The 27,837-nt window shown below is 44.2% G+C and overlaps 1 protein-coding gene across 3 annotated transcripts in view; it reads left to right on the forward strand.

The window, feature by feature from the left end:
• The window catches only part of MCTP2 (multiple C2 and transmembrane domain containing 2), a 209,316-nt gene that overhangs the window by 35,924 nt on the left and 145,555 nt on the right, over positions 1-27,837 (forward strand). For 2 of the 3 annotated variants that reach the window (XM_040414208.1, XM_040414209.1), the window contains exon 2: positions 26,068-26,611. In XM_040414208.1, coding sequence (XP_040270142.1) covers positions 26,114-26,611 — 498 coding nt within the window. In that variant the 5' untranslated portion in view covers positions 26,068-26,113. The remainder of the gene's footprint in view (positions 1-26,067; positions 26,612-27,837) is intronic. The other variant, XM_040414210.1, reaches the window with a different exon arrangement.

Here is a 27,837-nt window from a genome sequence, read left to right on the forward strand (position 1 = left end):
CTGGGATATTCCTTGAACCTATGTTGCAGTTACAGTAACGGCGGATCAGTGCAGGAGTCGGGTGTCGGACCCCCATAGTGACCGCGCCCTCCCCGCTCCGGAATCTGCACAGTGAGTGCACGTCTATGGTCTCTGCACCGACGTTTTAAAACATCCGTGCAGAGAGATGTGACGAATGCCCAGACTACTATATATAGTCTGTAAGTGGTTCATGCACACGAACGTTTTTTTTCACGGTCCGCAAAAACAGGGTCCGTAGGTCCGTGATCCGTGACCGTTTTTTCGTCCGTGGGTCTTCCTTGATTTTTGGCGGATCCACGGACATGAAAAAAAAAGTCATTTTGGTGTCCGCCTGGCCGTGCGGAGCCAAACGGATCCGTCCTGAATTACAATGCAAGTCAATGGGGACGGATCCGTTTGAGGTTGACACAATATGGTGCCATTTCAAACGGATCCGTCCCCATTGACTTTCAATGTAAAGTCCGGAGTCCCTTTTATACCATCAGATCGGAGTTTTCTCCAATCCGATGGTATATTTTAACTTGAAGCGTCCCCATCACCATGGGAACGCCTCTATGTTAGAATATACTGTCGGATATGAGTTAGATCGTGAAACCTCATTTCCGACAGTATATTCTAACACAGAGGCGTTCCCATGGTGATGGGGACGCTTCTAGTTAGAATATACTACAAACTGTGTACATGACTGCCCCCTGCTGCCTAGCAGCATCCGATCTCTTACAGGGGGCCGTGATCAGCACAATTAACCCCTCAGGTGCCGCACCTGAAGGGGTTAATTGTACTATCATATCCCCCTGTAAGAGATCAGGGCTGCCAGGCAGCAGGGGGCAGACCCCCCCCCCCCCCAGTTTGAATATCATTGGTGGCCAGTGCGGCCCCCCCCCCCCCCCCCTCCCCCCATTGTAATAAATCGTTGGTGGCACAGTGTGCGCCCCCCCCCCTTCCTCCCTCTATTGTAATAATTCGTTGGTGGCACAGTGTGCCCCCCCCCCCCCCCCCCCCTTCCTCCCTCTATTGTAATAATTCGTTGGTGGCACAGTGTGCGCCCCCCCCCCCTTCCTCCCTCTATTGTAATAAATCGTTGGTGGCAATTATTGGCCCCCCTCCCTCTATAGCATTAACAACATTGGTGGCCAGTGTGCGGCCTCCCATCTTGCGCCCCCCCCCCCCCCCCCCCCGATCATTGGTGGCAGCGGGTTACTAGCAATAGTACAAGATTCATACTTACCTGGGAGCTGTGATGTTCGTGTCCGGTCGGGAGCTCCTCCTACTGGTAAGTGACGGTTCATTTAGCAATGCGCCGCACAGACCTGTCACTGTCACTTACCAGTAGGTGGAGCTCCCGGCCGGACAAGAACATCGCAGCAGCAGGTAAGTATGACTCTTCAACTATTGTACTATTGCTAAGTAACCATGGCAACGAGGACTGTAGTAGCGTCCTGGTTGCCATGGTTACCGATCGGAGCCCCAGCGATTAAACTGGGACTCCGATCGGAACTCCGCTGCCACCAATGATGGGGGGGGGGGGGGATGGGAGGCCGCACACTGGCCACCAACGTTGTTAATGCTATAGAGGGAGGGGGGGGGGCAATGGGGGGCGCACACTGTGCCACCAACGATTTATTACAATAGAGGGAGGAAGGGGGGGGCGCACACTGTGCCACCAACGAATTATTACAATGGAGGGAGGGAGGGGGGGGGGGGCGCACACTGTGCCACCAACGAATTATTACAATAGAGGGAGGGGGGGGGCCGCACTGTGCCACCAATGATATTCAAACTGGGGAGGGGGGGGAGGGTCTGCCCCCTGCTGCCTGGCAGCCCTGATCTCTTACAGGGGGATATGATAGTACAATTAACCCTTTCAGGTGCCGCACCTGAAGGGGTTAATTGTGCTGATCACGGCCCCCTGTAAGAGATCGGGTGCTGCCAGGCAGCAGGGGGCAGTCTTGTACACAGTTTGTAGTGTATTCTAACTAGAAGCGTCCCCATCACCATGGGAACGCTTCTGTGTTAGAATATACTGTCGGTTCTGAGATTTCACGAAGTGAAAACTCAGCTTTGAAAAAGCTTTATGCAGACGGATCTTCGGATCCGTCTGTATAAAAACTAAACTACGGCCACGGATCACGGACACGGATGCCAATCTTGTGTGCATCCGTGTTCTTTCACGGACCCATTGACTTGAATGGGTCCGTGAACCGTTGGCCGTGAAAAAAATAGGACAGGTCATATTTTTTTCACGGCCAGGAAACACGGATCACGGATGCGGCTGCAAAACGGTGCATTTTCCGATTTTTCCACGGACCCATTGAAAGTCAATGGGTCCGCGAAAAAAAACGGAAAACGGCACAACGGCCACGGATGCACACAACGGTCGTGTGCATGAGGCCTTAGAGTGTGACTCCCCGTTATGGACACTGCTCGTTTCTTAAGAGTGCACAGCATTATAGTGATTTATAATGCTGTGTGTCTTTGCATGACCTTGCTTCTACAGAAGTATACTGACCTCATTAGGTCAGTGTAGTTTATTAGATGTAAGGTCATACAGAGACATACAGCATTATAAATGATTATAATGCTGTGTGCTTCTGAGAAACGAGCAGTGTCCGTAATCGAAAATCATGCTCACACATGGAGCCTGATTTCTGCACAAGACACGCTTGTCTGAAAGAAGTCCAAAGGGGTTTTACAGGTTATGGATACTGACAACCTATTCATAGGATAGCTCCTCAATATCATGGGTGTCCAACCCCTGGCTGCTGCCCCCTGCCCCAGTCCCAGTGATCACCGAGAGTCTGCGCTAGCTGCTGGGTCTCAGGAGACCCAAATCAGCTCTGCAGTGAGGTTGTATGGCCTCTCTGAGGACTGTATTCCCACTGTAACTGGGACTACAATGTCACTCCCTGTAACAGGAATAAAAAAGCAAAAATGTAATACTACATGTCCCCCCAAAGGTCTTGTAAAAATAAAAAACAACAAAAGCCACCACAGCTTCTAACCCTGCCCCAAATGACCATAACCCATATATCAAAACAACCATTATGAAAAGGGGACATAAAAAAATAATTACATTGTTAATAGTACATTGTGCTATCAAATAAAATAATTTGGAAACCTTTGCATTTGTTTTATTAATTTTTTTACATTTGAGTAATGTGCTAACCTGTCCGTGTTCCCACCACGAGCTCGGCCTCCTATGTGTTTACCGGTATATCGTTATTACAGAAGAGGAGGGCTTCATGACGGGCTTTTGTTTTAAAGAGGACCTTTCACCGATTCTTACCCTATGAACTAACTATACAGATATGTAGAGCGGCGCCCGGGGATCTCACTGCACTTACTATTATCCCCGGGCGCCGCTCTGTTCTCCCGCTATGCCCTCCGGTATCTTCGCTCACTAAGTTATAGTAGGCGGAGATACCAGTCCCTAAGTTATGGTAGGCGGAGTCTGCCCTAGCGCTGGCCAATCGCAGCGCAGAGCTCACAGCCTGGGAGGTTATTTTCTCCCAGGCTGTGAGCTCTGCAATGTGATTGGCCAGCGCTAGGGCAGACTCCGCCTACCATAACTTAGGGAACTGAGATACCGGAGGGCATAGCAGGAGAACGGAGCGGCGCCCGGGGATAATAGTAAGTGCAGTGAGATCCCCGGGCGCCGCTCCACATGTCTGTATACTTAGTTCATAGGGTAAGAATCGGTGAAAGGTCCTCTTTAAATTTTATATAGGAAAACATTGTTATATTCAGAACACCTTTATGGCAATACAGTGTGTCTGAAATGTGATATTTATGCTCTTGAGGAGGTCTCTATGTAGACTGTTTACCAGAGCATGGTGGCAACCATGAATGTGAGATTTTTTTTTTTTGTTTCTCCCTTCTATGAATGTCTTGGTGCTGCAGATTTCTAGGACTTATGAGCCTACATGTACAGGTGGTTATAGAGCTGCGCCCAGCTTGCGTATTGAGGTCACTTCACATAAATACGCTTTGCCTTTCTTTGTTCATGAACACTGAAGTCTATACGTTAGCAAGGCTTCTTTTTTTCCAATGGTTCCTGGAAAGGAAGTGATGATGTGGATGTCTTGCGTGGCGCTTTTGTTTGCTAGACACCTACCATTCATTTACTAGCTCCCTTGCTGGCTGTCCCTGGAAGAACCTGGACTCTCTACATATTATTTTTTTTATTTTAACATTTATTTAGCAAGAATTCTTTTCAGAAGTCTGAGATCTGTGCAATGGCAGGTAACCAGTCTGCGGTGGTTGTAACTACTCTATAGCTTCTATTCTGCTCCTTTTATTTTTCTTATACTTGTAATTTGCTCATAATTCTTTTCTTCCTGATTTTTTTTACTCCTTCTAAATTCTGAAGTAGCTAAAACTGTTTAATGACCATCCACTTCTTGTTACGATTCTATTAGTGTTACTCAATTACCCTTTTAGTTCCTCTTAAAAAAAAAAAACAACACATTTTATTTTGTGGGCAAATTCTTAAAGTCGGTTCTCAGCTTTCTCTTCAAGTGCACTGCTAGAATTTACTTTCTGTATTGGTGTGCCAACACCTAAAGATACCTTCATACAGACTTGAGAAGAAGCTGCTTTCCTTTTTAATTCTGGCTTTGTTTTTAAAGTATAACTGGTATAAATCCATTAATAAGTTGCCCCAATTTTAATAATAATAATTAAAAAAAAAGAAAATCATAATGTACTCCCACCTCATGAGTAGTTCACTTTAAATAAGGAGATTCTGATTCTGCTCAAAAAAGGCTATGGACATTTTTATTTAAAAAAAAGTTAAGCTGTTTGAGATACAAGGATTAAAAATAAATCGGCAAGCTGTCATTTTTCTTTGAATCCTATCATCTGGCTGCTCGTGTGTAGCTCTTTATCTCCAATCTTCTGAACTCATAAAGACTCGTTATAGCTCACTTCTTATCAAACTGACAAGAATATGACTTAAAGGAAATGTCACCAAAATTATTTCGATATAAATCTTCGATACCCAATCAATACTTTTGTCTGGCATAGACCTCGATACTTGGATTTGCTTTTTTTCGGTACTAGGCTTTGCTATTGCTCAGTTTAGTATCAGAAAACATTGAGCGTGCTGCTCTCCGCGCGCTCTGTGTTCTCCTCAGCAGCACAGGGGAGAAGGAAGCAGTCTCTCCCTCCCCCTGTGCCGCTGCTGCCACCAATGAGAGAGGGGCGGGTGCACTGCACCACCAATGAAAGTAAACATTTAATACAAATCCAGGAGGCGGGTGCTGGCGGGGAGCTGCGATCAGCGACCGTAAACCCTTCAGGGGCCGCAACCACCTCCTGTATTAAATGTTAATTATCATTGGTGGCGCACTGCGCCCCCTCCCCTCAACTCCCCCCACTATTAAAATCATTGGTTGCAGTGGCCACAAGATCCCCCCCCCCCCTCCTCATTGGTGGCAGTGGCAGCTTCTGAACGGAGCCCCAGCAGTGTAATCCTGGGGCTCTGATCGGTTACCATGGCAGCCAGGACGCTACTGAAGCCCAGGCTGCCATGGTAAGCTCCCTGCTGCTCATTACTATGCACAGGGCAGCAGGGACAGTGCGATGTCCTATTCACCCTAATAGAGCTCTATCAGGGTACATAGGACAAGGGATTAAAAGATCCCAGGTTCTAGCCCCTAAGGGGGGAAATAGTTATTAAATAAAAAGTAAAAAAAAAACAAAAAAAAACAAAACAATATTAAGTATAAATCACCCCCTTTCCCAATTTTACATATAAAATATATAAACAATAAATAAATAAACATATTACATATTGCCACGTCAGAAAAGTCCAAACTATTGAAATATAAAAAAAGTCCTATGCAGTGAACACCGTAACAGGCTATGAGCTGTGCGCTGCAGCAAGGGACACGCCTCATACAAAAAATCAGTCAGAGGGAGCGCAGACACCGGAGCCTATACCGGGCGAACGGAGCGGCGCCCAGACATACTAGTAAGTGCAGGGGGACCCCTGGGCGCCGCTCTGCCCACTGATATAGTTAGTTTTTAGTTTGTACAGTAGTGAAAGGTCCTCTTTAACCACCTCCGGACCGCCGAACGCAGCGACGCGTCCTGGAGGTGGTTGATTGATTCTTCCTGTGAACGCGCGCACACAGGCACGGAAGGTAAGCGAGTGGATCTCCAGCCTGCCAGCGGCGATCGTTCGCTGGCAGGCTGGAGATGTGTTTTTTTTTAACCCCTAACAGGTATATTAGACGCTGTTTTGATAACAGCGTCTAATATACCTGCTACCTGGTCCTCTGGTGGTCCCCTTTGTTTGGATCGACCACCAGAGGACACAGGTAGCTCAGTAATATGTATCACCACACTACACTACACCCCCCCCTGTCACTTATTAACCCCTTATTAGCCCCTGATCACCCCATATAGACTCCCTGATCACCCCCTGTCATTGATTACCCCCCTGTCATTGATAACCCCCTGTAAGGCTCCATTCAGACATCCGTATGATTTTTACGGATCCACTGATAGATGGATCGGATCCGCAAAACACATACGGACGTCTGAATGGAGCCTTACAGGGGAGTGATCAATGACAGGGTGTGATCACCCCATATAGACTCCCTGATCACCCCCCTGTCATTGATCACCCCCCTGTCATTGATCACCCCCCTGTAAGGCTGCATTCAGATGTCCGTATGATTTTTACGGATCCACTGATAGATGGATCGGATCCGCAAAACGCATACGGACATCTGAATGCAGCCTTACAGGGGGGTAATGAATGACGGGGGTGATCACCCCATATAGACTCCCTGATCACCCCCCTGTCATTGACCCCCCCCCTGTAAGGCTGCATTCAGATGTCCGTATGATTTTTACGGAGCCACTGATACATGGATCGGATCCGCAAAACGCATACGGACATCTGAATGCAGCCTTACAGGGGGTGATCAATGACAGGGGGGTGATTACCCCATATAGACTCCCTGATCACCCCCCTGTCATTGATCACCCCCCTGTAAGGCTCCATTCAGACATTTTTTTGGCCCAAGTTAGCGGAAATATATATTTTTTTTCTTACAAAGTCTCATATTCCACTAACTTGTGTCAAAAAATAAAATCTCATATGAACTCACCATACCCCTCACGGAATCCAAATGCGTAAAAATTTTTAGACATTTATATTCCAGACTTCTTCTCACGCTTTAGGGCCCCTAAAATGCCAGGGCAGTATAAATACCCCACATGTGACCCCATTTCGGAAAGAAGACACCCCAAGGTATTACGTGAGGGGCATATTGAGTCCATGAAAGATTGAAATTTTTGTCCAAAGTTAGGGCTCTTTCACACTTGCGTTCTTGTCTTCCGGCATAGAGTTCCGTCGTCGGGGCTCTATGCCGGAAGAATCCTTATCAGGATTATCCTAATGCATTCTGAATGGAGAGATATTCGTTCAGGATGTCTTCAGTTCCGGAACGGAACGTTTTTTGGCCGGAGAAAATACCGCAGCATGCTGCGCTTTTTGCTCCGGCCAAAAATCCGGAACACTTGCCGCAAGGCCGGATCCGGAATTAATGCCCATTGAAAGGCATTGATCCGGATCCGGCCTTAAGCTAAACGTCGTTTCGGCGCATTGCCGGAGCCGACATTTAGCTTTTTCTGAATGGTTACCATGGCTGCCGGGACGCTAAAGTCCTGGCAGCCATGGTAAAGTGTAGCGGGGAGCGGGGGAGCAGCATACTTACCGTCCGTGCGGCTCCCGGGGCGCTCCAGAGTGACGTCAGGGCGCCCCAAGCGCATGGATCACGTGATCGCATGGATCACGTCATCCATGCGCATGGGGCGCTCTGACGTCATTCTGGAGCGCCCCGGGAGCCGCACGGACTGTAAGTATACCGCTCCCCCACTCCCCGCTCCTACTATGGCAACCAGGACTTTAATAGCGTCCTGGGTGCCATAGTAACACTGAAAGCATTTGGAAGACGGTTCCGTCTTCAAATGCTTTCAGTACACTTGCGTTTTTCCGGATCCGGAGTGTAATTCCGGCAAGTGGAGTACACGCCGGATCCGGACAACGCAAGTGTGAAAGAGGCCTTAGCGGAAAGGGAGACTTTGTGAGAAAAAATAAATAAAAATCAATTTCCGCTAACTTGTGCCACTTTTTTGCAGCCTAGGTGGGCAAAGGGGCCCACATTCCAAAGAGCACCTTTCGGATTTCACCGGCCATTTTTTACAGATTTTGATTTCAAACTACTTCTCACGCATTCGGCCCCTAAAATGCCAGGGCAGTATAACTACCCCACAAGTGACCCCATTTTGGAAAGAAGACACCCCAAGATATTCGCTGATGGGCATAGTGAGTTCATAGAAGTTTTTATTTTTTGTCACAAGTTAGTGGAATATGAGACTTTGTAAGAAAAAAATAAAATAAAAAAAAAATCATCATTTTCCGCTAACTTGTGACAAAAAATAAAAAGTTCTATGAACTCACTATGCCCATCAGCGAATACCTTAGGGTGTCTACTTTCCGAAATGGGGTCATTTGTGGGGTGTTTGTACTGTCTGGGCATTGTAGAACCTCAGGAAACATGACAGGTGCTCAGAAAGTCAGAGCTGCTTCAAAAAGCGGAAATTCACATTTTTGTACCATAGTTTGTAAACGCTATAACTTTTACCCAAACCATTTTTTTTTTTACCCAAACATATTTTTTTTTATCAAAGACATGTAGAACAATAAATTTAGAGCAAAATTTATATATGGATGTTTTTTTTGCAAAATTTTACAACTGAAAGTGAAAAATGTCATTTTTTTTGCCAAAAAATCGTTAAATTTCGATTAATAACAAAAAAGTAAAAATGTCAGCAGCAATGAAATACCACCAAATGAAAGCTCTATTAGGCTACTTTCACACTAGCGTTCGGGGCTCCGCTTGTGAGTTCCGTTTGAAGGCTCTCACAAGCGGCTCCCAACGGATCCGTCCAGCCCTAATGCATTCTGAGTGGATGCGGATCCGCTCAGAATGCATCAGTCTGGCGGCGTTCAGCCTCCGCTCCGCTCAGCAGGCGGACACCTGAACGCAGCTTGCAGCGTTCGGGTGTCCGCCTGGCCGTGCGGAGGCAAACGGATCCGTCCAGACTTACAATGTAAGTCAATGGGGATGGATCCGTTTGAAGATGACACAGTATGGCTCAATTTTCAAACGGATCCGTCCCCCATTGACTTTCAATGTAAAGTCAAAACGGATCCGTTTGCATTATCATGGATCCGTTTGTTCATGGTTATGCAAACGGATCCGTTCTGAACGGATGCAAGCGTTTGCATTATAGGAGCGGATCCGTCTGTGCAGATACCAGACGGATCCGCTCCTAACGCAAGTGTGAAAGTAGCCTTAGTGAGAAGAAAAGGAGGTAAAATTCATTTGGGTGGTAAGTTGCATGACCGAGCAATAAACTGTTAAAGTAGTGTAGGTCAGAAGTGTAAAAAGTGGCCTGGTCATTAAGGGTGTTTAAGCTAAGGGGGCTGAGGTGGTTAAACAGCAGGTCATTTTCTGATGACACATTCCCTTTAAATAAGTGTTTGTGAGGTTAGGAGAGCCAAAACCTACTGTGACAGTTTGCAAACCGACTGCATTTTTTTTACCCTTGTATCTGAGAAATAGTTGAACATTTTTGATAAAGACAAGCTGAAAAAGTGATTTTGAGCCCAAAATGAGTAAAATGCTGTCCCTGAAGCCTGTCCATTTTAAGGCTTCATTCACACAGTTTTTAGCCTCTTCTCTTTTGCACGAAAAAGGGACAAATGGATTTCAACAAAGTGGAAGGGTATAGAGGTGTGGGCTCATTTAATTAAGTTGGTGCCCCACTCTTCCTCTATCCGGAGTTCCTGCATTACATGAAATCCTGGAGGACAATACTATAAAGGGATATTTTATTTCTGCTATCGGCTAATAATATCTTGTCCTGGGGCTCCCCATCCAACCTGTGAGCGCTGAGCTGACTCTTCTCCACAGACATCCTGTGTTCCAGTGAGTCCGTCCCAGGTTGATTGTGTATTTCCTCTCCAGTGGGTAGAACGGGAAGGAATGAGGGTGTGATACCTAGTTATTTGGCTGCAGACAGGCCTGAGAAAGTGACGCGAGGATGCTACATTGAACGGAGTCTTTATATTTTGTAAATTAATCTGAAACAATAGAGCACCTAGTATTTTCTAGCCTAGCTCACACGCTTCATCCACTGTTTTATGCGCTTTGATCAGCGGCCAGGTTGTTTTATTGGAACGACTGCTATGGTATCTGATGCAATATCCTTATTTTCATCTCTCTGAAAGTTGTCTTGCTTTCCTGAGGAGTTATGACGGCAAAGCTCAATTACGCCTTCGGCTGTTCCTGCTGGAAAGGAAATTGGTTATTTTATTTTAACTGCAGTTTTGTAATATCAGAAGGGAGGTTTAAGGCAGGCCCATCCCTTTATGATCTAAGCGGTTGATAAGAGTTTTACAGACAAGAAGAAGGAAACTAGTGGTTTACTAATCAAATGCGTGAGCAAACCAGCTTGTACATGGGCTACCTCCGGTATATTCAGTTGGCATTTATTCTTACAGTGAAGAAAAGTCAAGCTTCACTGTGACGCTAACTTGATGCACCACTGTTATGGTGGATCCAGTATAAAGCCTCTGTCACACGTCCATGATGACATCTGTGACAAGATGGTCAGTGCTTCATCTGCCAAGATGTCCATGAAGGATACATGTTTAGTCTTTATTATTATTATTATTATTATTATTATTATTATTATTATTAATTTGATCTGTATGTCACCTATATTCTATGGACACTGCTAGGCTGAAAATATATTTTTAGAAATGATCCATGAAATATCACAGACCATGTTGTGCTCATGGTTTTCATGGATTCATGGAATGTGTTTTGAGGGATCTGTAATCGTGAAAAATAGGCCATGCATCTGTGGCGTCACCACGGACTTACAAACCACTGATATGTGAATGCTTGCATCAATGGATACGTGTGCTGTTTGATTAACTGATGTGTGAAAGAGGCCTACGTCATTCATTTATATTCCTCATTCCCCTCCAACCCACTTCTGGGTTTGGCTTTAAAAAACAACTGCCACAGGAAATTGTGTATGACACCACCCTTTTAAATGACAATTTTAAGGGAACATTTATAGAGCATCAGTCATTATGATCAGCCCTATTATACCAGGCATACTGCCGGGCATCGTTGATCATGGCAAATAAAATCAGTTCTCTGCTGCAAACAGATGTACCGTGGCAGTATAATTATTACTTTCATAGTTATGCCAGTGAGGTGATCAGAGCACTAAGGGGCTTGCCTAGTCCCTCGGAGCACTGCTTCACCTTCTCATCTACCCCTTAACTAATCCCCTTCATATCCTGATAGGGAGGATGCCTGGCCCAGAAATTTAGCACTTGCACTGGCAACACTTCATTGGCGCATGTGCTTTCTGAATCTGCTGTATATGGGTGGATTTATTGTCTTGCTGATTTGGTTCCTAAAGTCTATCTAAGATATGTATGCAGTTTCCATAACATAATCTTTAAAGTGGAAGTGAGCATCAATCCCCCTACTCACACTGATTGGATAGAGTTCATATGTCCACATAACAGTGCTTTGTGACAGTCCTGGGATTTTCCCCTGGCTCTTGCCAATATGGGCTATGGAGGTGTTCTCCTGTTTCAACAACTTGGCAGAATTTGAGGCGAGCATTACTAATCTGACACAGAGATCATGGTGGCTTGTCAGATCAGATGGCATACAAGACAACAGGTGAGAAATAATTTATTTCATTAGGACAACAACTTTATAGTGAGCCTCCTGGCTCCCCTTACCAGGGTCATTCCATGGTTGTGTGGCTCTTCACACATAATCAATGTTTTCATACTGATGGTTCAATAATTCCCCCCCCTGCTGTAATAGAAATCCTCTCTCCATGACCTGACTTCACGGAACCTCTGATAGACTTGTGTTATACACATCGGCCAACCCAAAAAGACAGTGCGGCAGTCTGGAGGTGTGGCTTAGACTACCTCACCCTCCTTCAAACACTGAAGCTCAACTGCACTGACGGTCTGTGATGGTTCGAATTAAGCTTCAGGTTCATATTTAATACACTTTTGTTGCTACAGGATTTCAGAGAAATCCATTCTACTATTCTGTGCAATATTAATTTTCTTGTCTGTGGTGGCAGTGATTGGGTATTTTGGAGTACCTGTTTTCATTAAGATTGTAAAGCGTCCCATGTACGTTCAGCTTTTTACTGTTTGAATAATTTGTTGTAGCCATTGATGTGATGTTACTTGAGTCATTTTGCAAATATGGAAAGCCTGCATATATATTAAGGACACTCACAGCTTGTCACATGCTCCATAACCTCTGAATGGTATAAATGGCACGTTAATTATTTAAAACCTGTTAGGCCTGATGCCTGGACAATTTCAATTCACTAAACTGTATTATTGTAATCATACTACTTTTCTTCAAAATGTAATACTTTTTTAGGTTCCGATTTAAAAGAAATAATGTAATTACAAAGACTACAACATACCATATTTTTCGCCCTATAAGACGCATCTGCCCATAAGACGCACTTGGGTGTTAGAGGAAGAAAATAAGAAATATTTTTCAGACCTCAGCTCGGAATCCCAATGTTAACAAGTTCCCCGATCAGACCTCCATCTGAATGACCGCCAATCAGACCTCAATAAGTCCCCCAATCAGACCTCAATGTTAATGACCCCTATTCAAACCTCAAAGTCCCCCAGTCAAACCTCAGATCAGACCTCTGATAAATATAAATAAAAAAAATAAAAAAATACAGTTTGCCTCACAGGCCGCCGATGTCCTCACACTGTCACAGCACACTGAGTGGTTGAGGACCAGGAAGTGTGAGTACAGAGCCCTGAGAGCACTGTATTCACCACTTCCTCGTCCTTCTGTACTAATGAGTGCTTCCATAATCGAAGTGCTCATTAGTATTGGGCTATTACTTTGGGGGGGGAGGGGAGGGGAATTGCATCTTATATGGTGAAAAATACAGTATATACAAAGTATTCTTCTATATAGATAACAGATAAAGACATTGGCCCTGATTTTATCATGCCCTCAATCCAGGATTCAAGCTTCAAAAGTCACAAACTTTTTGTGACTTTTTGCATTTTTACACCACTCCAGTTTAATGGTGGGAAAGTGGGAGTAGGAAAACTAGAATAGCTTTTCTAGACAAAAATTTTAGTTTAAAGGATGAATCAAATTTATCAAACATACAACATCTTATAAATGTATCCTATAGTATGCTAAGGCTACTTACACACTAGCGGCAGGACGGATCCGACAGGCTGTTCACCCTGTCGGATCCGTCCTGCCGCTATTTCTCCGTGCCACCGGACCGCCGCTCCATCCCCATTGACTATAATGGGGGCGGAGCTCCGGCGCAGCACGGCAGTGCACGGCGAAAGGCCGTCGGACTAAAAGTACTGCATGTCCGACTTTAGTCCGGCGGCCTCTCGCCGTGCACTGCCATGCTGCGCCGGAGCTCCGCCCCGTCCCCATTATAGTCAATGGGGACGGAACGGCGGTATGGCGAAATAGCGGCAGGACCGATCCGACAGGGTGAACAGCCTGATCAAAACTGATCTCAAATATTTCCCTTATGATAGATTCCCCCCCACTGAACTTGCCCTTTTTAGGGTATGTCCTGATGGGGAGTATAATTTGTAGAGGTAAAATTTGCACAACATTTGCACTAAATCTGCTGCAAAAGCTGCATGATTTTGAAAATGGTGACATGATTTTGATTGGAGCTGTGCTTATTGCTCTATTCACAGTGCTATTTCCGGTGGCTGTAGGGAGCAGCTGATCGGTGAGCTGGCAGAGTGTCAGTCCTGCACCAATTTGGATATTTCCTACCTATCCTGAGGATAGGTTATCAGTATAATGAGCCCAGAAAACCCTTTTAAAGGCTATGTACACCTTTTATTAGGCAATTTTTAGTTTGATTGCATTTAACTTATTTTTGGCTAAAAATCATATTTTCAATTGACCTTTATTAAAAATATTGAGCCATTCTGTCACAAAGGGTGACCAGTTTATTTTTTTTTATTTTTTTTACTGTGTGACTGGTACTTTCACTTTGTGCCGGCCATCTAATAAACCTTCTCTCTAAACTACTGAGAGGTCATAAACACTTACTTAAGCCACATTCTTATTAGGCCTCATGCACACGGCCGTTGTTTTGGTCCGCATCCAAGCCGCCGTTTTGGCAGCTCGGATGCGGACCCATTCACTTCAATGGGGCCGCAAAAGATGCGGACAGCACTCCGTGTGCTGTCCGCATCCGTTGCTCCGTTCCGTGGCCCCGCAAAAAAAAAAATATAACGTGTCCTATTCTTGTCCGCGCTTTGCGGACAAGAATAGGCAGTTATATGTAAAGGCTGTCCGTGCCGTTCCGCAAATTGCGGAACGCGCACGGACGCCATCCGTGTTTTGCGGATCCGCAATTTGCGGACTGCAAAACACACCACGGTCGTGTGCATGCGGCCTTAGTAATAGAAGGATTGAGCTATAATGTCAGAGAGCAGAGATGAGGAGTCTGTCCGTCTGCTCCCCAGATGATGGAAAAGACAGAAAATCCACAGGTTACTACTTGAGCATCTCAGGCCTGTACACAAAAAAGGATTCCATATTTTTAATAGACAAACTGAAAAAAATGATTTTAAGCTCAAAAGTATGTAAGTACAATACAATGATAAAATATTGCCCATAAAGGTGTACATAGCCCTTAAGCTATGTATTTGGGAATAGGCTTTGCTGCAGATTATTGATGTGCCTGTTTTTGGGCACAGTGATACGATCAAGGCAATTTATCTTAAGTGCTGCATTGGGATTATTGGTAGGGTCACTGTTGCACTACCCATTTTGGCTCTGTGTAGCCTCTGTTTTTAGTGATGTTGCTAGTACTAAAGCTCTTGTGATGTGCATTGCAGTCCCTCGTGCATTGTTTTTTTTTGTTTTAACAACATGTGAGCCATAGAAAAATGCTATTCTAGAAAATGTCTCCGTTTACAGTTGTTTGCTAGAGGTGCTTCTTTTGTCTGCCTACATTTAGCTATATTCACTTTCCACAGAATTTGATCTTATTTTTATATGGCTGTTTTACAACAAAGCAGCCACCCACTGTTACCACGTACGTTTTATGCATCACACCTACTCTCTGCTAATGTAAGTTTGTTTGAGAGTCATACAGTATTTAATGTGTTTGTTCCTACGTGGCGTAATTGGCATGCTTTTCCAGAGAATCAGATTAAGACCATCTCCTGGTGATCCCTTTTATGAGCATTGTTTGACAGCTTGCCGTCACTGTAATGCAGTTTGCATGGATACCAGGTGTGATCTGGTACACATGACATAAAGTAGTCTTTACCCAAGGATGTCTGTTTGCTTATTATTAACCACTCGAAAATCAATGAGCGTTTTTTTTTTTTCCCCCTTTGTGAAATGACCACTTTCTTCCCATTCAAAGTTTTTGATGTGTAATTAATGCAATACTAACTAATTAAATGTTGCATAATATATTAGGAAATCGAAGAAATGGCAATTATTTAAAGGCTATGGACACCTCTGGGCGCATTTTTATTGTGTTGTACTTAGGCTAGTTTCACACTAGCGGCAGGGGAGTGCGGCAGGCTGTTCCGGCAGGTGAATAGCCTGTTGGATCCGTCCTGCCGCTAGTTCACGTGTTGTACTTTTAGTCCAGCTGTCTCTTGCTGTGCGCTGCCATGCTGCCGCCGGAACTCCACCCCTGCCCCCATTATAGTTAACGGGGGCACACGTGAACTAGCGGCAGGATGGATCTGAGAGGCTGTTCACCCGCCGGAACAGCCTGCAGGAGTCCACTGCCGCTAATGTGAAAGTATCCTTATCTTGTGCAAAAAAATAAAAAATAAATTGGTCTTTATTAAAAGTTTTCAACTGTTCAGGTTTTGCTGACTCTGCAGACTGTTCTTTCTGCTTTTCACTGAAATCCATCAGAGAACTTCTCTGTCGACTCGATCTGTAGCCCTTATCTATAGTTTCCTAAAAACTAATAATCGTTCATTTAAGCCAAATTACAATCAAACTGTTAGCGTTTAGCTTGATGAGTGTTTATGAGCTTTTGGGAGACCAGAGATAAGGGCTGCAGATTGAGCTTTCAAAGCAGCTGTCTGATGGATTTCAGGGAGAAGTAGAAAGAACTTTCTGCAGAAACCAGTGAAACCTGAAGACTGTAGAAGACACATGGTTGAAAGTTTTTCATTAAAAAAATTGGAAAAAAAATATTTTTCCCTAAGATAAGTAAAAGACAGTAATAAAAATGTCCACAGTATCAGCCCTCATACGACTATGTGAATGGGAAAATTGCAGGGAGTGAAAAATGAAAACTTAAATGCAGAAAATCACTGTCATGAAAGGGTTAATACATTGACCAAATCCCTCACTCTAAGGTCTCTTTAACACAAGCGAGTTTTCCAGCCTGATGCATATAGAGAACTCGTAACATCCGGACTGAACGCTGACCCATTCATTTCATTGGCTCTGTGCACATGAGCATCATTTTTAATGCATTATCTCTGCGTTCAGGAAAAATCGCAACATATTCTATATTGTTCTATATGGTTTTTCATGTAGCTCTGCCCCCATAGAAATGAATGGGGTTGCATGAAAAACGCAAGGCATCCGGATGCAGTGTTCCTGGGAGATTGTAGATTGTTATACAACAAATTTCTTCATGCACGTGAAAAACGCATCAAAAACCGATTGCAACACTGAACGCAGTCACAGACAAAACTGATTGAAATTGCGTGCAAAACCGGTAATTATTTCCTGGACAGATCCTGACACAATCCTTATGGCTCATGTAAAATAAGCATAACAGTGGGGACATTTCGCATGAGATGCAGTGCAGAAGGGTTAACGAACTTCTCAGCAATTCCCGTGTAAGCTGATCTGCAGAATTAAGACGAGGTCTGTCTGTGACAAGCCGCTGCCTGTATAACATAGGAAGTGGTTTATGACCAGTAACTCTGGTCTGTAGTCAAATTAGCTGGCAGTGATGATTTCTTTTAATTCACTATACACTTATTTGCATGTGTATTATCAGAACAATTTCACAAGACAGTGGGAGTCCTTTTATTATGACCCTCAGGCCAGAAACTGGTTTGGCACTTTTTGAAAGCCACTGCACCCAAATTTAGGTGCATGCGCGGTTTGCACACCTCCCTCGCCATGTTATCAAAAGGGGGAGTGGTAAGATGGGTGTGTGGGAGAGGCCATTGGTCCTGACACATTCATTACCATTTACATCAGTATCCAGGTGTAAGTTACAACTGAAAGGTTTCAGTCTAGGCAGACGGATGAGGGTATGGGGGAGGCATCGGGGGACAGAAGAGTTAAAGGGATGATATGAGTAGGGATACGTGAAGTGAGCTTCGGATCCTAGATCCAAAGTCTCTTCGCTCAAAACTTAGTTTTAATGCTGTACGGAGATCCATCTGAAGTCGGCTACGGTAACGACTGGTACCTCGGTACTGAAGCTAACTTCGGAACCAAGTTTTTAGAATGTTTTTTTTCGGTTGAAAAATCAAATCCTGAAGTTATTATAACAAATTTCTCTTTCCAGAGCTCATACATTTTAAGGGCTCATTCACACTACCGTGGTTTGGTTCCGCATCCGAGCCGCATTTTTTGTGGCTCAGGTGCGGACCCATTCACTTCAGTGGGGCCGCAAAAGATGCGGATAGCACTCCGTGTGCTGTCCGCATCCGTTGCTCCGTTCCGTAGCCCCGCAAAAATTATAAATCATGTCCTATTTTTGTCCGTTTTGTGGACAAGAATAGGCATTTCTTTAAAGGGCCGTCCATTCTGCTCTGCAAATTGCGGAAGGCACACGGGCGGCATCTGTGTTTTGTATATCCGCAATTAGCGGACTGCAAAGACACGACACGGTCGTGTGAACAAGCCCTAATGCTGTATGGAGACGAATCTCTGCAACATTAAAACGAAGTTATGAGCAAAGCGACCAGATCTAGTATACAAAACTCTCATAGAAACATAGAATGTGTCGGTAGATAAGAACCATTTGGCCCATCTAGTCTGCCCAATATACTGAATACTATGGATAGCCCCCGGCCCTATCTTATATGAAGGATGGCCTTGTGCCTATCCCATGCATGCTTAAACCCCTTCACTGTATTTGCAGCTACCACTTCTGCAGGAAGGCTATTCCATGCATCCACTACTCTCTCAGTAAAGTAATACTTCCTTATATTACTTTTAAACCTTTGCCCCTCTAATTTAAAACTGTGTCCTCTTGTGGTAGTTTTTCTTCTTTTAAATATGCTCTCTTCCTTTACCGAGTTGATTCCCTTTATGTATTTAAAAGTTTCTATCATATCCCCTCTGTCTCTTCTTTCTTCCAAGCTATACATATTAAGGTCCTTTAACCTTTCCTGGTAAGTTTTATCCTGCAATCCATGTACTAGTTTAGTAGCTCTTCTCTGAACTCTCTCTAGAGTATCTATATCCTTCTGGAGATATGGCCTCCAGTACTGCGCACAATACTCCAAGTGAGGTCTCACCAGTGTTCTGTACAGCGGCATAAGCACTTCACTCTTTCTACTGCTTATACCTCTCCCTATACATCCAAGCATTCTGCTGGCATTTCGTGCTGCTCTATTACATTGTCTTCCCACCTTTAAGTCTTCTGAAATAATTACTCCTAAATCCCTTTCCTCAGATACTGAGGTCAGGACTGTGTCAAATATTCTATATTCTGCCCTTGGGTTTTTACGCCCCAGGTGCATTATCTTGCACTTATCCACATTAAATTTCATTTTCCAGAGTTCTGACCATTCTTCTAGTTTTCCTAAATCCTTTTCCATTTGGCGTTTCCCTCCAGGAACATCAACCCTGTTACCTATCTTTGTGTCATCAGCAAAAAGACAAACCTTACCAGCGAGGCCTTTTGCAATATCACTTATGAAGATATTAAACAAAATCGGTCCCAGTACAGATCCCTGTGGAACCCCACTGGTAACATGACCTTGTTTTGAATGTTCTCCATTGACTACCGCCCTCTGTTGTCTGTCACTCAGCCACTGCCTAATCCACTCAACAATATGGGAGTCCATGCTCAATGACTGCAGTTTATTGATAAGTCTATTATGTGGGACAGTGTCAAAAGCCTTACTAAAATCTAGATATGCGATGTCTACTGCACCTCCACCGTCTATTATTTTATTCACCCAGTCCAAAAAATCTATAAGATTTGTTTGACATGATCTCCCTGAAGTAAACCCATGTTGTTTTTCATCTTGCAATCCATGGGATTTTAGATGTTCCACAATCCTATCCTTTAATAGGGTTTCCATTAATTTGCCTACTATTGATGTCAGACTCACTGGTCTATAGTTGCTCGATTCCTCCCTACTACCTTTCTTGTGAATGGGCACGACATTAGCCAATTTCTAATTTCCAATCTCTCTTTGCTCATCCTTGATATGAGAGTAGTAAAGTAGTGCAAACTTGAAGCTTGTTTGTGTGTGGTGAAGTCCTCCCTGGAGTGGGTTTTCTTCCCGTGTCGTTCTGCAACTCTTGTCTCAGTTTTTTTCAGTCTGATGTGTGTGCCAGGGTTGATGATGGCGTTGACAGGTTCTGGTGTGTATGAGATGACCGCTATTGTAGAAAACAGGGTCTGGGTCAGTGTTATGAAGGGAAGATCTGGTGGACAGTGGTGAGAGATTCAGAGACTGTGACTAGAGAGTGGTTTGATGTTCCTATGAGGGTGTGCTAGTTTATGGACTACCAGGGCAGTTGAAAAGAGAATGGTTGAGAATGCAAGAAAATTGTGGTCAGAGAGAGGAGAGTTTGAGAGATTAGACGGGGATAAGACGTGTGATGGAAGCAAGGTCTAGCAGATGTCCGTCTCTGTGCGTGGCCGTCTATTTTGTGAGGCCAAAGGAGGAAGTAAGAAATATGAGTTTGGAGGCAGTTGAGTTGCATGTGTCAATTGAGAGGTTTTAAATCAACCATGATGATGGTGGGGATTTTGGTTGAGAGGAAGTGTAGGAGCCAGGTATTGAAGACATCAAAAAGGCAGTAATGGAGCCTGATGGACAATAGATGATGGCTGCTTGGAGGTTGGAGGGAGAGTACAGTCGTGGCCAAAAGTTTTGAGTGACACAAATATTAGTTTTCACAAAGTTTGCTGCTAAACTGCTTTTAGATCTTTGTTTCAGTTGTTTCTGTGATGTAGTGAAATATAATTACACGCACTTCATATGTTTCAAAGGCTTTTATCGACAATTACATGACATTTATGCAAAGAGTCAGTATTTGCAGTGTTGGCCCTTCTTTTTCAGGACCTCTGCAATTCGACTGGGCATGCTCTCAATCAACTTCTGGGCCAATTCCTGACTGATAGCAACCCATTCTTTCATAATCACTTCTTGGAGTTTGTCAGAATTAGTATTTTTTTTTTTTTTGGTCCACCTGCCTCTTGAGGATTGACCACAAGTTCTCAATGGGATTAAGATCTGGGGAGTTTCCAGGCCATGGACCCAAAATGTCAATGTTTTGGTCCCCGAGCCACTTGGTTATCACTTTTGCCTTATGGCACGGTGCTCCATCGTGCTGGAAAATGCATTGTTCTTCACCAAACTGTTGTTGGATTGTTGGCAGAAGTTGCTGTTGGAGGGTGTTTTGGTACCATTCTTTATTCATGGCTGTGTTTTTGGGCAAAATTGTGAGTGAGCCCACTCCCTTGGATGAGAAGCAACCCCACACATGAATGGTCTCAGGATGCTTTACAGTTGGCATGACACAGGACTGATGGTAGCGCTCACCTTTTCTTCTCCGGACAAGCCTTTTTCCTGATGCCCCAAACAATCGGAAAGAGGCTTCATCGGAGAATATGACTTTGCCCCAGTCCTCAGCAGTCCATTCACCAAACTTTCTGCAGAAGATCAATCTGTCCCTGATGTTTTTTTTTGAGAGAAGTGGCTTCTTTGCTGCCCTTCTTGACACCAGGCCATCTTCCAAAAGTCTTCGCCTCACTGTGCATGCAGATGCGCTCACACCTGCCTGCTGCCATTCCTGAGCAAGCTCTGCACTGGTGGCACTCCGATCCCGCAGCTGAATCCTCTTTAGGAGACGATCCTGGCACTTGCTGGACTTTCTTGGACGCCCTGAAGCCTTCTTAACAAGAATTGAACCTCTTTCCTTGAAGTTCTTGATGATCCTATAAATTGTTGATTTGAGGTGCAATCTTAGTAGCCACAATATCCTTGCCTGTAAAGCCATTTTTATACAACGCAATGAAGGCTGCACGCGTTTCTTTGCAGGTCACCATGGTTAACAATGGAAGAACAATGATTTCAAGCATCACCCTCCTTTTAACATGTCAAGTCTGCCATTTTAACCCAATCAGCCTGACATAATGATCTCCAGCCTTGTGCTCGTCAACATTCTCACCTGAGTTAACAAGACGATTACTGAAATGATCTCAGCAGGTCCTTTAATGACAGCAATGAAGTGCAGTGAAAATTTTTTTGGGGGATTAAGTTAATTTTCATGGCAAAGAAGGACTATGCAATTCATCTGATCACTCTTCATACCATTCTGGAGTATATGCAAATTGCTATTATAAAAACTTAAGCAGCAACTTTTCCAATTTCCAATATTTATGTAATTCTCAAAACTTTTTGCCATGACTGTACATGGAATATACAGTATTTTTGCACTAGAAGACTCAGCTGCCCATAAGACGCACCTAGGTTTTAGAGGAGGAGAATAAGAAAAATATTTTTAATTAGCCCCAGTCAGACTCCCAATGTTAATAAGACCCCTATAACACCCCAGATCAGACCTCCAATCTTATTCCCCCCCAGACCTCAGTACAGACCCCCAGCTCAGAGCAAATTAGGGTTGTTTCAATACCAAAATTTTGATTCGGTTTTGATACCATAAAAAAGTATTGCAATATTCGATACCACGCGAAAAAATTTAACGGCAAAAAAAGCAGCTTGCATTCCGCATTTTATGGAACGTCTGGCCCATAATAGAACAGTCCCATCCTATTTTTTGGGGGGACAAGGTGACTTAAAAATAAATAAATGGAGAATCGCGCTTTTTTTTTTTTCTTTTTCTTTTACAGTGTTCACTGCATAAGAGATTTAATTTTTTGGACGTGGCGATATGTAATATTTTATTTATTGTTTATATATTTTATATGTAAAATTAGGAAAGGGGATGATTTCTACTATTTTGTTGTATTATTAGTATTATTATTATTATTATTATTATTATATTTTTTTTTTTACAGTTTATTTAATAACAACTATTTCCCCCCTTAGGGTTACAACCTCGGATCTTTTAATCACTTGTCCTAATCACCCTAATAGATCTCTATTAGGGTGAATAGGACCACACACTCACTCCCTGCTGCCCTGTGCTTTGTGCACACAGCAGCAGGGAGCTGACTATGGTAGCCAGATGTTCAGTAGCGTCCTGGCTGCCATGGTAACCAATCTGAGCCCCAGGATTACAAGGATGGGGCTCCGATCAGAAGCTGCCACTGCCACCAATGAGAGGGGACTCTGTGGCCACTGCCACCAACGATTTTAATACTGTGGAGGGCGCACTGCGCCACCAATGTTTTAAATATTGGGGACGGGGAGGGCGCACTGCGCCACCAATGATAAACATTTAATATACAAATGCAGCCAGGGGCAGAAGCACATTGCCGGCACCCGACCTCTGACAGGACGCTGCGATCAGCGGCAGTTAACCCCTCAGGTGCGGCACCTGAGGGGTTAATTGTCGCGGATCGCAGCGTCCTGTCAGAGGTCGGGTGCCGGTAATGTTGCTGCCGCTTGTATTTTTAATTTATTAAACATTAGTTATCATTGATGGCGCAGTGGCCACAGCCCCTCTGCACTCTCATTGGTGGCAGCAGCAGCACAGGGGGAGGGAGAGACTGCTTCCTTCTCCCTGTGCTGCTCAGAGCAGCGCGCTTATTTTCTCTGATACTGGACTGTGCAGTAGCACAGTCTAGTATCAATAAAAGGGAAATCCCTGTATCGTATCGATACCGGGACAAAAGTATCGACTGGGTATCGAAAGTTCGATACCTGAAACAACCCTAGAGCAAATAAAATAAAAATCCACTTGCCTCTCCTGCTACGGACAACTCCGCTCCCAGGATCCAGCTCCATCTCTTCCTTTGCACGCTCCAATGTGACCCGACGCACACAGCGTGAGGTCACAGAGCGCTGACTTCTTCATGTTGTGCGCAGTCACAGTACAACTAATGGCAGAGGACCAGGAAGCAGTGAGTACAGAGCCTGGGCAGCGCTGCAATCACTGCTTCCCAGTCTCCCGGTACTAATGAGAGCATCCATAAAGGAAGCACTGATTAGTATTCACCCCATAAGACTTACTGGCATATTCCCCAGGTTTTTTTTTTTTGGGGAGGGGGGGGTGTGCATCTTGTTGGGCGAAAAAAATACATGTAGTATTCATTAGTACAATTTTGGAAAACATGGGACTTATTGATTAACGCAATTTATTTTCCTTGGGTGTGGCATTGGAAACAAAAATTCCATAGTAAATAATTTTTTTATTAGGGTACTTTCACACTAGCGTTAACGTTTTCTGGTATTGAGTTCCATCACAGCGGCATCAGTTTTATCCTAATGCATTCTGAATGGAGAGCAATCCATTCAGTATGCATCAGGATGTCTTCAGTTCAGTCCCTTTTACGATATTTGGCCGTAGAAAATACTGCCAATATTCCGGAACACTTGCTGCAATGGCATTAATTTCCATTGAAATGTATTAATGCCGGATCTGGTACCAAGTGTTCCGGAAAACGGATCCGGTCTGCATGTGCAGATCTTTAAAGCTGTGAAAAAGATAAATACCGGATCCGTCTTTCTGGATGACACCGGAGAGACGGATCCAGTATTGCAATGCATTTGTCAGACGGATCCGCATCCAGATCCCGAAACAAATGCTATCCGTTTGCATACGGATTTCCAGTTCCGGCAACGGAACTGCCTGCCGGATTTTTCTAATGCAAGTGTGAAAGTACCTTTTATATAGGTTTCTGTGATGCCATATGCCGTGTGTGTGTGTTTTGCCACTTTTACAAAACCCTTTGTTTTATAATGGTGATGCCCCACTAGTCTAATAGTCATACAGTCATGGCAGGTTAGGGGGCCATTGATATGCCCCCAGCTACCATTGCAATACACCAGCACCCTGCAGTTGCATTCCTGTGGGTCTGAAGGAGACAGAGGGGACTGCCTAGATGCTATGGTCGTTATAGAGGAAACCCATTCAGTGCTGTACCCCCATGATGAGCCAAAGTGGTGTATCAGGTCAGCCCTTGTAGAGTCTGTTCAGTCCCTGCCTTCTGGACCATACACAGGCTGACCTGATTCATCGCTCTAGAGACAAATGAGGGCACCGTTTTAATTGGCATTTTATATAAAAATGTTATTTCATAATTTTCTTAAACAAAATTGTTGGACACTAAAAGAGAGAATTAATCATATTCAATTATTTGCTCAGTCCTATCCCCTTTATGCAGTTTTCCGACATTTGCCATGTGGATGTGTCGCTCCCAGCAGTACATACTTGGATGGAAGTTCTTGGCCAGGATTCACCGCTCCATTGCTGCACTTCTGTCTGACCTCCACCGATTTTGCATGGAATAACCGTTTAATCCAGTACATCTTATTGCCCGCTAGATCACACATTGCTTATCAATGAAGACCTTTTATTCAAGTTCTAAAATATGTAAATGGGATTCAGCAGCATGAAAAAGTCAGGAGTGCTTCAATTTCAGACACTAGAAATAGTTTGGATGGTGTGGACCGCATGGGTGTCATGTGCAAACATATCTGACTGGTGTGACCCTGATCATTGAGGGAATCTGCCTTACCACGTTTCTAGTGCTATCTTCCTATCTGTTCTCACTACTTATCACACTACTGTCACGCCTAAAGAATTCCCCACATTTTCTCATACGGTATACGTAGCAATGGATGTAGAATTAACGCTTATGGCTACTTTCACATGTGTTTTTTCCTGTCCGGTTTTTATCTCAAAACCACATTAAAACGCATCCGTTTGAATAATACAACCGGCTGCATCCGTTCAGAACGGATTCGGTTGTATTATATTGAAAATAAAGAAACCGGATCTGGTACTAAAATCATTGTAAGTCAATGGGCGCTGGATCCTGTTTTTTCGTGTCATGGTTTTTAGTGCCAGGTCCGGCATCTTCAGTTTCCCATGCCGCACACAAAAACGCCGCTTGCAGTGGTTTTGTGTCTTGCATGGAAACGCAACAAACCGGAACGGAATGCATTCTGGTGACTCCGTTCTGGTTTGTTCAGTTTTGTCGCCATTGACAATGAACGGGGACAAAATGGATGCGTCTTCCTCCGGTTTTGAGACCCTGTGCCGGATCTCAAAACCGGACAGGACAACGCTGATGTGAAAGTAGATTTTTTGCATAAAATGCTGCAGCCAGATTGGCTGAAGGTCAACAGTTCACTATAAAATACACTACAAACAGTGCCCCTCCCCCCCAAAAAAATAATAATAATGCGTCATGCCCAAAAGTGGTGCAAAAACTGTTGCAAATTAATTCACACGTCATATTTGCAGCATGATTCAAAACATTTAGCTCTTCTCGCCATTTTAAAGTGGCGTGAATTGAAGCGGGCCATAGTGAAAGGGACCGGGACATCCATAGCCTGCTGAGCTTACTATAATTTACACCAGAAATTGGCGTAAAATATAGTGCAGGTTTAGGCCAGCCACTAGCTGGTGTAGATCTGAGTTTCTGCTGCAATGAGTTCCACAGATGCTCCTATTAGAGGCAATACATTAGGAGATGAAGACTGATATAAGGAAATCTTATGCTTTGTCACAATCTATCTATTCCCCTCTAAATGTCTGTTTCTGCTTTTTACAGGTAAAGATCAGTTGCAAGTTGCTGAGCACCATCCGTTTAGGCAGCAATGGAATTGGACAAGCCATCCGTTTGGGGTTCTTTGAAGGACAAGACCCGTCCTTTGTTTCAGAACTTTGCAATTAAGAAGTCAAAGAAAAGTTCACAGAAAATCTTAGATATCAGGAAAAGGCACCATCTCTCTCATCGGATGAGTGTTTCTGTGCCTGATATGATGGACATTGGATATACTATTCACGAAGAATGTGACTACACAGACTGTACCATTGATTCCTCCTCGCTTTCCGGTAGCCATTCATCTACCATGGTGTCGCACAGGAAGCAGAGCGAGTATGTTAGACATCTGCAAGAGAGCAGTAGCTGGATGCACGACGATAGGGTCCACATGGAAATCACCGTTACAGAGACAGAAGTTGTGGAGACCTCTGCTTCAGAAACCAAGGAAGAAGAGCAGGATAAATATGATGAGGACAGAAGCTTACTAGATTTGCTGCAAAAGGAATGCATGACAGAAGGCTTGTCTGATAGCAGACAGGAAATCAACGAGGTGCGTCTGAGTCGGCCATGTTCACCGCATCTCTGTAGCTCCTATGGGGTAGTGGTCAGATGGTGATCATTGATACAGTATATTGTGTGGGTTGCCCGACACATAAAGTAATATTCCTTGTATCAGCCCTTCATGATGCTTAAAGGGGTGGTCCGGTTTCATAAAACTGATGACCTATACTTAGGATAGGTCATCAGTTTCACATTGGTGATGGTCCTACTCTCGGCATACCCACCAATCAACTGTTTGAAGGCGCTGCAGTGCTAGTGCAAGAGCTGCGTTCTCTTCAGTGTTTACCTGCGTACTGTCTACATTGTAGTGGTAGGACACTGTAATTACAGCTGTTCGTCTCATTGAAGTGAATGGAAGAGCAACCTGTAATTGCCCTGTACCACTACTACAATGTAGACAATGTGCAGGTAAACACTGAAGAGAATGCAGCTCTTGCACTAGCGCTCTAGTCCTTTCAAACAGCTGATCAGAGTCTGATCCCCTCCAAACTGATATTCATGATCTATCCTGAGGGTTGGTCTTAAATATCGCAAAACTAGAATACCCCTTTAAGTGTATATTCTACCACGGGATCAGTGTCTGGCTTCAGACGCTTAAAAGGGTTTTCCAGGAGTTTTATACTGGTAATCCATCATCAGTATCTGATCTGTAAGGGTCCAACATCAAGCAGCTTACCAAGCACAGCACCATATATTGTATAGTGGCCGTGCTTGGTATTGCAGCTAAGCCCCTTTCACTTGAATGGGTCTGAGCTGCTCCTAGGCCACGTGATCGATGAACGTGTCATCACTGGCCTAGGGAAAGCAAAGAGAAGGCCGCAGAGCTCAGGAGCGCCAGTGACCTATCACACAGCTGATTTGCAGGGGTCCCGGACCCCACAAATCACTTTCTAATGACGTGTCCTGAGGATAGGTCATCAGTCCTTGGAAAACCTCTAAGCATGTACTGTACATCTCTATACTTAGGTGCATTGTTATTGTGGTTTCTTGGTAAAGAGTTTCTAAAGTAATAATTAGCTCCTCCAAAAGAAAGAGTGACCGATCTACTGACCCCCTTGCAGACGAGCGTGAGCGGAATAAGTCTGGATGCGTTCAGTGAAAAATGCGCAATTTCACAAGCAAGGTCATTTCGTTTTGTATGCAATCGTGTGCAGTACATTTATTTATTTTTTTGTGCGGGTGCAATGCAATTTAATCAGTTTTTCACGCGCGTCT

This window comes from Bufo bufo, chromosome 1, assembly GCF_905171765.1.
Source record: "Bufo bufo chromosome 1, aBufBuf1.1, whole genome shotgun sequence".
Taxonomy (NCBI): domain Eukaryota; kingdom Metazoa; phylum Chordata; class Amphibia; order Anura; family Bufonidae; genus Bufo; species Bufo bufo.